This window comes from Barbatula barbatula (genome assembly GCF_947034865.1).
Source record: "Barbatula barbatula genome assembly, chromosome: 11".
NCBI classification, from domain to species: Eukaryota; Metazoa; Chordata; class Actinopteri; order Cypriniformes; family Nemacheilidae; genus Barbatula; species Barbatula barbatula.
Window position 1 is genome coordinate 19,906,802 of NC_136774.1, and position 14,912 is coordinate 19,921,713.

General features: G+C 39.8%; 1 protein-coding gene across 3 annotated transcripts in view; it reads right to left on the reverse strand.

Annotated features, from left to right (window-relative positions):
- Positions 1 to 14,912, reverse strand: part of prkcz (protein kinase C, zeta) — a 69,434-nt gene that overhangs the window by 53,208 nt on the left and 1,314 nt on the right. For 2 of the 3 annotated variants that reach the window (XM_079468019.1, XM_079468018.1), the window contains exons 2-4: positions 7,819 to 7,940; positions 7,586 to 7,675; positions 7,387 to 7,437 (exon numbers count right to left, since the gene is read on the reverse strand). In XM_079468019.1, the coding sequence (XP_079324145.1) occupies positions 7,387 to 7,437; positions 7,586 to 7,675; positions 7,819 to 7,940 (263 nt within the window). Of the gene's footprint in view, positions 1 to 4,379; positions 4,783 to 7,386; positions 7,438 to 7,585; positions 7,676 to 7,818; positions 7,941 to 14,912 lie in introns of those variants that run through there. The other variant, XM_079468021.1, reaches the window with a different exon arrangement.

Below are 14,912 nucleotides of genomic sequence, written 5' to 3' on the forward strand. Positions count from 1 at the left end.
ATATCCTTTTAACAGCAAGGTGTATATTCATCAGAAAGGTACCATTTCACAACAAAAACACAAATATTACTTTTATTTTATTACACATGAAGATTTTCTATTGCTTTTGCTATCAACATGTGTAATAGTGCTTAAAAACAATCTCTATTTAACAGGTAAACAACATTTGAATAACTAACCTAAACAGATTGCCATTGACTTACTGCTTTAATATAGCATGTAAAATACCAATTTATGATGTAAGATATGGAAGTAAAATGCTATAACGACTCTTCTAGGGTAAGTGGGGGCAAACTGTTTTTGAAGGACTGATGTTATATAATGACATGAGAGTGAAAAGACAGTCCTTGGCTTCTCTGACAGTAGATAAAGAGGTCTGGGATGGTCATTGTGTGGACAGAACACAGCACTGGCAAACACTTAAGACTCCGACAAACATTGTTCTGGACCACAAAAGAGGGAGAGCGATAAAGCGTGAGGATAGACAGAGGACATGAGGAGACGGGAGAAATGAGAGTGGTTCTGAAGGCATTAATGCGTGTCTTCATGTCTATTTTAAGGCGTCTGATCAGCTAGGCCCAGCGGCACGCCTGGTTCCTGATCCACATTTGAGTTCTTTAGCGTGCAAGTTAAACCTCATGCTTGATAAAGCAAATTAATTTACACTTAACAATTAGCAATTTATTTATACAAAGCAGTTTCCTGTCTGGTGGTTCGGTTCATCCACAATAAAATTGTCTTTAAAGATGCAATCCGTAACCTTTGACTCTCTACTGCCATCTCTGTTTAAAACAAAAACTGCAGGTTACTTTATGTACGTGTCTTAACATGGGTTCATGTGTAACGGTACGCGTATTCATACTGAACCGCCACGAGCTGTCACAGGGAAGATTCCAAATGAAGTCATCATTCCTATGCCCTACTCCCTTCAGAGGGCAGAGCCCTCGGAATTTAGACTTTGGAGTGAACAGGGAATTTAAAGGCCATTATGTAGACTTTGGAATGCAAAGCTGGCATGTTCCTGTGACAACGAAGCGTTGTGTCCGTCAGCAGATGTCGCCGTTTTAATGGCAAAACCTAACTGTTTGCAAATACAAATACATCATATATTTTAAACGGTTAATAAAATATGCTATATAATATATACTGTAACTACTTATATATATGAAACTTTAAAAAATATATAAAATGTAGTGTTGGACAGGCGAATGGTCTCACAATTTACAAATAGCAAATTTTATAACACTGGCCTAGTGGTTATTGGATATTTTACTGCAAAAAGGTTTCAAACTGTAAAACCCCTTTCATTTTAATTGAAAGACTACATGGAATAAATCAACTTTCCAAATATAATTGGTCACAGCACAGGACAATTGAAATGAACACGATAACGACACATTAAACAACTCACTAGTTGATCAATATTGAACATCCAGCGTATCTATAGATGCTTCTCTCTGCGGAGGACGTCTGATAAAATCTAACCTTGCTTTCTGGAGGAGTGGAAAGGAGGAGGAAAGAACAGCAGCACATATAATGAACGGAAGAGAATGACCGGCGTGGGAGAAGGAGAGAGAGAAAACAGTGGAGGAAGAGAAGCATGAAAGATCATGAGCGGAGGAGAGGAGGGGGCCAGTCAAACGCTGAGATGTTTGAAAGCTGATGGACGGAGAGAACGAGGGAGAGAAAGACGGAACAGCAAAAACGACGAAGTCAATGAGTAAGGAAGAATGACAAATGTGGGAGGCAGAGATCTTCATCGTTTACATTCTGCATTTTGCAGCCATCTGTCTTTCCTGAGACGGTCCACCATATCTATTACATCATGACAACCATTGCCATGACGATAAACCTGCCCGGCAACAGCGAACATAACAAGCTCGAGTTTTTTCACACCTAATCCCTAAAATAGCCAGAATACATGCAGCAGAGTAAGCCAAAGAGAAAACCCTTCACAGTTGTCATCTGTAAAACCAAAGGAGAAGGTGATGGATAACTGCAGGATTTATCATTGAATCAAATGAGCGCTGCCGACGCATCACTCGTATTCGTCAGACATCACATGCAGTGACAGCAAAGCAACCAGAAATTTGGTCATCTTCCCATCGACTTCCATTACATTTCTCAAAATATCTTCTTTTGTGCTCCACGGAAGAGAGAGTCCCATACATGTTAGGAATGACACAAGGGTGAATAGATAATGAAAAAATATATATTTATGGGTGAATTATGACTTCGCAAACCCGAATCCCCTTACACAATGAAGAAAAACGGCACCATTATACATAATAGACACTTTTAAACTTATGCTTGCTTTTTCTTTTTAAGTTTTAATTTAGCTAGGGTACCGAATGAGCCATCAAAACTGCCTCCACCAGCACTGAGATCTTAGCAAAAATTATCTCCATATTAGCAGAATAATCTCTCCACTATTGGACCACCAGACATGCCTTGGAAGCACGTATCACCCTTCTGACAAAACCAGCTTACACCAGCATGAATTTCCACGCTAGCTCACACTAGCTTATAATGATGTACACTATACTGTTCTAGCTTAGAAAAGCAAAGATATTGTGAATAATGCCTTTTTTATTGTATTTAGTGAAGGAGAACTGAACAAGCAGTCAATCACTAGACAAAGAAAACACTTGAAGGGATAGTTCACCCAAACATTTGACTTTCACAAAAGATATTTTAAAGATCGTTGGTAACCAAACAATGGCGGTACCCATGGACACAAAACCAAAGGAAGTCAATGGGTACCGCAATTGTTTGGTCACAAACATTCTTCAAAATAACGTATTTTGTGTTTTGCAGAAAAAGAAAGTCAAACAGTTTTAAAATTACAAGAGGGTGAGTAAATCAAGATGGATTTTTGGGTGAACTAACCCTTTAAGTAACATTAGATGTTTGACAATTGGAAGGTGGAACCGTTTAAAGCAAATACATTGCAGATAGACACACACCGTCATTTCAAATAGCGCAAATGTTCATATCAGCTTAACCTGACAAAACATATTCCATCAAACCGTCTAGTAATACCAAAATAATCTTTAATGATGACTGCATCAAACTATAAGGGCTATCCTGAGCATTCGCGAGCGTGCTGCAGTGGCCATTTTTAGATTTATCACCAATCAATACTGGAACAGGTGGATCATATGACAGCCCAACACAGACACTGCAGCTAAAAACAGCAACATAGTCGGAAACCGAGCAGCGTTTGGGCACAAATGACTTAAAACCACTGTTCTGAAACACTCCCGGCTACTTCATTGGCCTTCCCCGTCTGAAAGATCAATGACAAAAGACCCAGCGACTACATGCGTCGTGGAAACACATCACACAAACCAAACAGGAATCAATGAGGCATAGATCCCAGTGGACCTGCCACGCATCTGACGCCAGGTCAAACCCAACCACATTGGTAAGACAACGGACCGAAGAAGAGAGATTCTCGCCGGTGGCACGCAACTACAAGGTTCCAGGAAGGAGGAGCACAATACTCCTTTGTTATTTTTCCAAGAACGTCAGAAACAACTAATCTGCAGGAGCCTTCAACGTGACTCCTTGTGGCTTTAGATCATCCGCTGACACTTGCACATACCGAGCGCTCGTCCCCCATCCGACGCGGACCCTCCTGTTTGGGTGCATCGCGGCCCGAGAGGCGTTGACATCTCGCTAATTATGTCAGTCAGACTTAAATAATGCATAGGCATCTATTTTAACCAGCCTCATATGAGAACGCCAAAAAAGAGGCAGGCCAGAATGCTTCACAACGACATAAACATCCCAATTCACAGTCGGCAGTCAAAACTGCACATTTCCTTTCATTAGGGTCACAGAATAATCCTTCTAGGCGATTCCACAGCTTCTCTCTCAACACATCTCTCAATCTGAGAAGAAAACACAATGAAATATCACAATAGCCTGATGCCATTCACATACCGTCTGACTTTGGATGCATTGGGAGAAAAATCACATGAAGAGTGAGTGCGCGGAATGGCTTCTTCTTTGTGTGTTGAATGTGATGTTAAATTAAAGGAAATCTAAATCACACACAAATTCACTCGCACGCATCTAAGTTACAAACGCTGCCGCACTCACGAGCAGCTTCAGCGCCTTGAGTATGGAAAGCAAGGTGGGCCATTGAATCACTGCAGGTGAGACGATAAAAACGGAAATGAAAAAGACCAGTAGGTTCCGTGCATAGGATTTCTTAACAGCACGAAAATCGAACACACACATGGATGCATGCATGCACACACACATGCATGCACAAAGGCTGGACACACTGCGGTCACCGCGCACGCTAGCTCAATGTCATTCACATCCTCACGGAAAGACAGAAATGGAAGAGATGTGGAAATGCAGCTCACCGGTTACGTCCCGTTTTCTGCTCGATTCAGCACATTTTCCTGGCAGCCTCCACGACGCACCGGCTACATCCCCTCCTCCCGTGCACTCTCCTCTTTTCGTTCACTCTCCCTCTTCCTTGCTTTTTTTCAATTATATCTCCTCCCTCCCTGCTGTTCTGTCGCTCTCTTCGTGCGGCTGTCTGCCTCCCCGACGGATGGATGGAGGGATGCTTCGATCAGGAACGGGAGGTTCGGTCTGGAAGCTTAATTGAGATGGGCGGCACAAACAAAAGGAGGGAGTTCCCGCCACACAGACTGATATTTCGCTACGGTGCCTGGCTGTGCTCTGCTCTCATCGCCTCTCTCTATTATTCCTCTCCCTCACCCTGTTTCTCTCTCTCTCTTATCGCTCTCGCTCGCTCTCATCCCTTGGTCTGGGTGTAGCTGTGTCCCTTGAGAGCCGGTGGCAAACAGCTGAGGGGATGGGTGGAAAACATGGAGTGGATTGCAGAAGCTTCAGGGTGGATGAAGAAAGAGCTCAGTGTATGGTGAATGGGGAGGAGGTTACTTTGGAGAGGATGAGAAATGGGGGCTGGTATGTCGGGTAATGGCAAGGGTTGTTTGCTAAGTAGCGGTCATTACGATAATAACAAGCCCATACGCTTTAGCACCAGAATCCTTCATCGTCATTTGTGATACAGAAAGGAATGACACATTAAATCACACAGAATCTTAAAGAGAGCTGTGCTATTACTTACGAATTCCTTAGCAACCAAACCAATGCCCTGGCTACCACTCTTAACAGATATTTACAACATGGCCCTTTTAAAAAATAAACCATCCAACCAAAAATGAAAATTGTCATATTATTCAATACTGCAAATCTTATTGGTTCTTGCGTGTTTGATGACAAGTCATGAGACACACAAGAAGCAATGAGATTTCAATGTACAGATTTATGTACACTGTCCAGTCAGCATACACACACATACTGAACACAGCAAAGGAGAATACTAACACGGCTTTAACAAACTACCGTGAAACAGATTGAGAAAAAATCTGTTGTTATTATTTAGGCAGATTGGATCTTAATAGAAGCTTATAATTCCTTGTCATACAACCTGTACGCGAACATCTCCGGGTTACGGAGCTTTTGTGCACAACATGAATATCTGTCCTTGCATACCAATGAACTCCGACCAAACAGTGGGCCGCTGAGCCCGAGGCCTTAAGACTGTCAAATGGTTAAAGAGTTACTCTCATTACCTGTTCAACTAGGCACATCACAACTGCTGCCATGCACAACAAAGGTGAAAAATGACAGAAGTGAGACAGAAAGACATTTTGCAATTCAATCTACGCTTATATTATAACTGAGGATATACCGTACACTTTGATTGTTTTAAATAATAATCGCTATATAACAGGTGTTCAAGCTATCGAACATTTAAAGTCTTTGACAATTATAATCATTCATTACAATTGTTTTTTTTCACTGAAACTACAGATACATTAAGAAATATGAAAATTCTTTAAATAACTAGTAACATTCAGTGACCTTAACACAAAAGACTGTCTTAACAGAAAAGCGGAGATATGAGGATGATGTCATCTTGCTGTGTAGATGCAACAAATCTGGAATGGCTTTAATAAAACTCAATAAACACAAAAAACACAAACAGTGAGTGCAGATCAAGGATGGTGGATGTAAAATGCTGCGGATCGCCCTTGTTTTCGAAGGATTTACAATAATTGCGGTTATCTGAAATAATTGCGATTATGTCAAATTAAATTACGATGAGACGATTATTTACGATTTGCGACAGCCCAAATAAAAGTATATAAAAACAAAGAAATGTACATTTATCTATATATAGCACAAAGCTGCAGGCACAATACATTATGTAACATTGCAATGAATCTTTAAATTCTATTTTACTCAAAATCGCTTAAGCATATAAGGACAGCTCCTAATATACACAAGCACACAAGTCTGTGCCACTGTCTGGAAGGAGTGCAATTTCATACCACTTTTAGCAAGGGCAGTCATGTACAAGAAACTGACTCAGCAGTTCAGCTCTGTCTGGCCCTCGAGACTGCACATTAACACAGAATTACTGTGCAGTTACCTGCCCCAATGAGAGACACAATATTTTTCACCAGTACTGCTATAAAAATCAACGTGAATCCAATTTTTTTTAAGTAATAGCCAAACTGTGACCCTGCATTCACACGGGGCATTAGTGTCAACGCTTGACGGAGGGCGTGTCTGAAGCGTGGCCGACGCGTTCGCCTGCGTTGCCCTTCAAAAGTTGGAAATTTTACAAATCTGCCTCAAGCGACACCAGTGATGCTACGCCGACGGACTCACAATTCAGTTCGGCAATGCATGACAGCACACATTCAAAGTAAATGAGAAGCATTGACGCTGACTCCCCGTGTGAGTGTACCGTAATGAATATGGAAAGATTTGGCCATGTTGTTGAGCTGTTCAAACGAAGCATAGAAACCCAAACCGATGTAATGTATCCAAACCGGTATGACTTTCTTTCTCTGCAGAACACAAACAATATTTTAAATAACTTGGCCAACCATATTACATTAGCCCCCATTGGCGTCCATCGTACGGACACATAAACACAAAGACATTTCTCAACGCATCTTCTTTTGTGTTTCACAGACGAAAAAGGTACAAGTGCATTTTTGACAGGACTGCCAAAGAACAGGAACAACCATAGAGAAGAACCATTTGTGCTATGACATGCTTGAATGACATCAAGGATAACCAAGAACTAAAATATTGAACGAGGGTGGACGACTGACCTGAGACATAAAAATTATTAGAAAGCCAAAGCAACGGCCCGGCAACACCAATACTGTGTTATTCTTGCAGTAATGTTCGCTTTACAGAAAATCTTTATTGTATACATATTTTCTGAATTGAATCACTGTAGCAAACAGAATGATGTCATTAAACCAGACCAGGACTCATAATGATCACATGCCATGAACTGTGATGAAAACTTACTATCTTCTCCTGGGCACGGCATACCTGGCCTTTCAGGAATGCTAGGGAACACTGAGCGAGAAAGAGAGAGAGAGATTAGTGTGAGTCAGTCCAGGGGTTTAATCTATTTATAGACAGGGATGCATGAGGACAGCAGACTTGTATTAAATGATTTAGCCACTCAGTGTAAAAATGACAATTTGAATGTTGTGATAGATACCATGTAGGAGGAGTCCAGACCTCTGGTTCCGGCTATAGATGCGGAATGCTTCTTCCAGCTCCATCTGAGAGGAGATGGTACATGGGTCCCCTTAAGCAAAATGAAATGATGTAAACAGCCACTCAACCCAATCGGAACCAACAGTCTTAAAGTCTTCAAATCTTGGCAACACTTATTAAGTTTGCATTATCACCAGCCCTGATTGTGAGACAAAGTTCAGAGGTCATACAAACCTTCATCATCAATCCATTTGAGCGTTATTGGCAGCTCTCTGCGGACCCCGCACATCACTCTCACCTCCTCACACAGCTCATTATACGTCATTGCTGAGTCCAGGTCAGAGATCCGCATGTCCCTATAGAAACACATAGACATTTAATACAGAAATCATAATTTTTTACAAATTGGAGAGCTGTTCTCATCCACTTCAGCATTTCAAGATTATTTTGGTTGCATTATATTAAATATCAATAATCAATCAATAAGTATTTTGATTGATTAAAGTGCATGTCCAGTGTATTTAGCTTCATCTAGCATTGAGGTTGTGAATTGCATCCAACGGCTCACTCAACCACTCCCTTTCGAAGCACAACAGTGGCTGACACAGCGCTAAGATGTCGTCACGTTTTGACTTCTTTGCCGAAGGAGATAACATATTTATGAAATGTGTTTTGTAGAGCAGTTTGTCCATTTAGGGCAGGGGTCAGTAACCTTTGCGACCAAAAGACCCATTTTGGATTGTATTTAGAATAGATGTTAGCAATTTATACATTTTTGTCCCTGGCAATAAATGGGAGTGTTGCAATAGGGGAGTAGTGTCGCGGTGTTGCGATCGCTTCTTTAGTTAGACTTCAGCTTTTTTCTGTGAACTTTTGTTTTTGATGCATTTGGAGACCAGCCACAAGAGACCGCCTACTTTCCACCATGGACATCATGTGTGAACATTATAAGAAGCACGCTAACCAGACAGGATTTTAACTATGCTGAAGACATAAAAGTTTGATTAAAAATCGAAAAACGTTCCAAGCAGAATGTTTTCTCACCAATCCATTTCTAACACACGCATACAGTGTTCGGCGACATCTCACATCTGAAACAAACCGCTGCTCTATATAGATATTTTTTTCTGTCAACTCCGGTCGCGCTGATATGTACATTGCATGCACTTATTTAGTCTATTCTAATGAAATATCTGAAAAAGCTAATACTGGGTGTGTGTATGGCTGGGTAAATGTGTATGCTTTTTCAGATATTTCTTGAAGAAATCAGGACAGAAGTAGTCAAAAGTGAACAAAATATACTGATTACAGCCCCAGGTGTAAACGGGTATGTGCCTCTTTCGTCCACTTGTGATACGATCAACCAAAAAACACATCTTAATACCAGGCATAAAAAGGGTCTTATAAAGACCGCAGGGAGCCGCAGCAGGGGGGCAGAAGAGCCACGGGTTGCCGACCCCTGGCTTAGGGCTACTGTAGAAACAACATGGTCAATTTCGTGCAAGGGGACCCCCGGTGTGTGGAGCTCATTCTAGGATAAGGTCTTTATACACCTCTGAAGACATAGTTATGTATATAATATTGTATTTCTGTCACCAGATCCTACTAAGTTAAACATTGGACCGCTGGACTTTAATATATTGCATGTGTCAGAGTACATTTGCTCTATGCGTTTTTATTTACAAACAATAAATCTTCAATAGTCTTTTCATTAAACATTTGCATAAATGCCTTCTGCATTTCTAAACAAACCATGTCTCAGTCACATGAGCTCTAGATGTGGCTTTAAAAGAAAGAAGCCAAAGCCAAACAAGCCACATCTGTCTGTATACACAAGAGACTTTTCTTTCAACCCCTAGTACACAGCTGCCTGGTCTGGTGGTCCCTGCCCCACTTTCACACTACATACTGGAAGAAACAAGCTCAGTTTCAGGGTACAACAGAGTGCATAGTGCTTCCTAAACAATATTACAGAGAAATGATTAAATTACCTTAAAATGCTCTCTTCTGCATTGGCACTAATGTTTGTGTTTTTACATAATCTCATAGCTTTCTTCAGAGCTTAATTGCTATTTCCAAGTCTTAAAGGGATAGTTCACCCAAAAATGAAAAGTCTGACATCATTTTCGACTTTTTTTCTGACACAGAACATAAAAGATATTCTGAAGAATGTTGCCAACCAAACAGTATTTGCACCAACTGACTTGTGAAACTGGTTTTGTGTCCATGCAATAAAAGTTAATGGGTGTTGATGACCAACTTTCTTCTAAATATCTTTTGTGTTCTGTGGAAGAAAGTCATACAGGTTTGAAATGACTGTCACGGTTAGGGACAGAACCCAAGCGCAGGTGACGTGAGATACAAACAAAACTTTATTTAAACAAAAGACCCACGATGGGGAAAACAAACAAAAACCAAGACACAAATGAAAACTAAAACTTCCCACAAGGGGGACAAAACAAATGAAGTCCTTTGAATAATAATCCAACAAAACCCACAAACTTTGAACAGGAACAAGATAATCCACAAACAGGAAGAATCCAACAAGGTTAGGTTACTATGAACAGAAATGATAATGGCAATGAAGCGACGAGGGACACTGGGACTAGATAAAGGGAAACACTAACGAGGTCTGATCACACAGGGAGAGTGGCGGCAGGTGACATGAATGAAACACTAAAGGCAAGCTAACAGGAGGATTGCACGAGGCAGGTGAGGGGAATGAAACACTAAGGGAAAGATGGACCAGGGCCGGTGACAAGACTAACACTAATGGGCCGTTAACAGGAAAACAAGGGGGCGGGAGAGAGAGCATGGCGTGACAAACCAAAACAATGCTCTTTCTCCACACAAAACACATGGGACTGACATGATCCTGCCACATGACTCGAAAACCAAGACAAGGAGAGGCAGGATCATGACTATGACAAGAGGCTGAGTAAATAATGACTTTGATTTTTGGATGAACCATCACTTTAAAGATGTTATTCAAAAAATCTGCTTCTCTGAAACGTTTGTTTTATTAGACTTGTCAGTTCTTCAATTCATTTTAAGCATATATACACTGCTATGTATATATTTTTATATAAAAGCTGCACACCAAATACAGAATAATAAGTAAATTTGCTGCTATAATTCAAGTACGACTTACTACTTACTTACTTCTACGTATTAAATACATTTAGTTTTTGTTAAAATATCAAGTAAATGTTACTTAAAGTATACAAAAGAATTACGCTGACCAAAATCATGTGTCTAACTCAAACTTCACGGATCACTTACTTTCATATTGAAATATACTATTTTTTTTACAACATAGATGGTCAAGTAAGAACAGACTGGAGGTCTCTGTGCTGGCATTAGCACAGTTACTGCTCAATAAATGAAATAATACACTTCATGAATATTTTGCCTCCCTTGGACTAGGCACAAGCACCGCTCTTCTGAACAACGGTACCAACTTAAAAAACCTAAATTAAAAAAAAATTTTCTCTCTCTTCAAATCCTCAAAGATAAATCGACACAAAACACTTTTTTTACTGAAAAAAAACTTATAATGACATCTTGAAAATGAATTTCTCAGTCAGACACAAAGCATGCTGGGAACTACAGATCAACAGACATAGTAGTTATATCTACAAAAATTATTTATGTAGTCTCACAAAATAAATAAGTAAACTTAATTGGACCAATTTAAATGGGTTTAACATTATTACAATTTAGTTGGATTTTCTTAAAAATTATACAAAATGATTTTAACTTTTTTTGTTACACCAGGAACATAATTATATGAAGTATATTTTAATCATTTCTTTTCATTAAATCTACTAAAGCACAAAATAGTTTTTTTCTGCGTAAAAGCGGACAGGTGAAGACAATTGTGAAGCATGACAATCCCATATATTATGCATGTCTGTTTACTGCTGAGAAGATTCTGTAGCAGCTTGGCCCTCAGCAGGGAAACCATCATCATGAATCCATCATCTGCCATCCAGCCCTCATGCCACCCAGCCCTCGTGCCCCCCCCATCCTCAACACCCACATGGCCTAGGGTGAAAAGATCTCCCACCACACGACTCTAGACTCTGATAAGCAGATAAATGTTAGGAGTCCCTTACGCAGTTGCTGGTTAGACTTGATGAAAGCGCAGAGGGAGGCAGAAAGATTAAATTCCAGAGCAAGCCATGTGAAACATTTCTGATTAACTGTAATAAGTGCTAACCATCCCCGAGGACGTCAGCAGTTAAATAAAGTCATTTCAGAGGTGTTAATTTCTCACTCCATATTAAAGCAGAGAACGATGGTACAGTATGAAAAGACAGACAACCAAAAGCTTGTTATTAATACTAAAGAAAAGCACATTTCTGATTCTCTTTAAAGTGATTATTGGTTTACCCCAAAATGAAAATGATGTCGTCGATCACTCAACTTCTTGTCATTTCAAACCTGTTGGACTTTCTTTCTTCTGCAGAACACAAAAGAAAAAAATATTTTAAAGAATGCCATAAGCGTACGGGTGCCGGAGCGGTTCGGTACAAACTTTCTTAAAAATATCTTCTTTTGTATTCTGCGAAAGAAAAAAGTAATTCAGGTTTGAATGAGATGAGGGTGAGTTAATGATGACCTAATTTTCATTTTTGGGTGAAATATCCCTTTACGCTGGATTTGGAAGTCATCACACATGCATTTGGCATCTGACACAGCATCACCATCACAACTCAAACATGTGACAAAGGTGTGACCCAGAAGAACACACGGTGAAATCACAAGACAAAGTAAGAAACTCTGAAAACAGTGAGATGACATTGAGCAAAAATTCATCAGCACTAAAAGACCTCATAAGAAATGATGTCAGCAGTATTACAAAAGTGCACTCACTGATTTTAAAGAGACAGTCCACCCAAAATCTAAACATTCTGCTATGAATTACTCATCCACATTATCCCATCCCCATATGACCTTTTTATAGCAGCAAGCCAGAGTTATCATAAGAATGATATCATATAGAGGATTGGCTCTGATGTATTTTTTTATAAAACAGTTTCTAGAATCCTGATGAACTCCAGACCGCTCCATTCGAGAAAAACGTCATTTCACAATAATAGACACGTGTGACCTGCCTTATTTCTGTCATGTACTAGAAACAACCCAAGTCACTTTGAATGAGCCGACCACTCGTGAATCTTGAACAATTTGGGATAGCAGATGTACTTCACATGTGCAGGATGAATCATAAGGCACACACCCTGCTGTAAACGCACGTTTCTAATTGAGATGCCAGACCGAACTATAAAAACAACCTGGAATGGTAGAAAAAGACCCTGAAAACTCTTACAAAAGGAATGAAGCTCTCGGTCACCAATCCTAGCTCTAATATTCAATTCAATTCAATTTGTCAATTAAATTTGAATTATATAGCGCTTTTCACAATGTGCATTGTTCCAAAGCAGGTTTACAGGGGAAAATAAGAAAAACCGGAAAACACAAGAGGTAAAACACATTGCATGGTGTTAATATAACAAGTTAAATTATTCTAGTAAATAATATCTAATGTCAGCAGTCTCCCGGTGGTTTATTTAGCATATTTCCATTAAGTGAATGCTTGGCTGAAAAGATGTGTCTTTAATCTAGATTTAAATTGGGCGAGTGTGTCTGATCCTCGAATAGCGTCGGGAAGGCTATTCCAGAGTTTAGGTGCTACGTATGAGAAAGCTCGACCCCCTTTGGTGGATTTTATTATTCTAGGTGTTATCAAAAGTCCTGAGTTTTGAGATCTTGGTGAGCGTGATGGCTTGTAGTGTGATAAAAGCTCTGTTGGCTAGGTAGGAGCTAAATTGTTGACTCGAATTGTATCACAAACAAAAATCAGAAGACTCAACTGCTGCCGCAAAGTCAGGAATTTTGTGTGTGGTAAACAGCTTGCTACGCCTTTAATGCTTCCCCGGCATGAAAACAACTTTTGGTTTTTGTCTGTTAAAAAATGTAAAGTGCTGCTAAACCAACGTTGACTATCAAGCAATTTCCTTCTTTGTGATGAGCTATATACAACCACACCATCTCTCTTTTGATTGCTCAACACAGAATACTTGGACTGAAACCCTAAGGTCTGAGCTCAAAACAGCTCCCGGAATCTCCACCAAATAAAGAGCTATTATTGAGGCTTATGACTGGTTGCTAGGCAACTGCCTGCTCAGATCGTCAGCCAGATACCCAGATCCTTCCCGCTTGGTGCTAACGTCCTCCAAAATATTTTTAGAAGTAGAAATCGCCAAAGCTTTCAAAACGCTCAGAAGGACACGCTCAGAAGGACGACACAAATTCGGAGGGCCCCTTTAAAAAAGAGAGGGAATTCACACTTCCAGAGACAATGAGGAACTAGATCTGTGCTCAACTTCCCATGTACATTCACCTGCACTACGTCAGGTGACCGTGCTGTCGATTCAAAGGTCAATCTAAACCCTTTTAGTGTGATTGACATAACCTTGAAAGATGAAAAAATGCAGATATTAAAGCAGTCCAAGAAAAAGCTATGTTGTCCATTAACCCGTCCTTCTATCAACATAACACTTGAGCAATTTACAACATCAACACATGTACAAAACCATCCCAAAGGAGGAATGTTAATAAGATAAGAGTGAAGAATCCATGTTCCTTATTCTTTAAAAAACGTAAACGAAAGCCATAATCATTTTAACACAATGAGGGTCTAAAAGTTAAACAACACATCTCAAATAATAGAACATTTTGTAATTTTCACACAAACACAAATGGCACCATTTCAAACCTCCCGGTTTCTTTTATTTCAATCCATTTTCTTAGTTATTTTCAGACAAATAAAGGCATCATGAAGAAATATGGTGTTTTGCGCAGGGAATCCAATTTTAATATCCACAGACTTTCATGACGTGCTCCGAATTCTTTTTTATATATGAGAAAACAGAATCAGGATAGATTACAGAATTTTTATTTTTAGTCAACCCGTGCCTTTGCGGTGGCACACATTAAGGTTTGGATCAGAAGATGAAATCATTCACTTTGTTGACTAAAGGCAAGTGATGGTTTCTATCCATCTCTCCTGACCAGATTGAATGTGTAATTCATGCTACTTCATAACAAAAAGTCCAGAAAACATCACTTCATTTACTACTGTTGAAGGAATGTATGACGACAGAGGCCAATTGGGGGTCAAAACCAGTCCTACCAATTCAAGAGATCAGTCTTTACCCATTTAAGCTGCTTTAAAACCCGCCTAAATGTAACTCTTAATACATTTTCAACCACCTAAGAACCGTGTTTAGGTGATTGACCCTTTATGATTGTTATTTTTC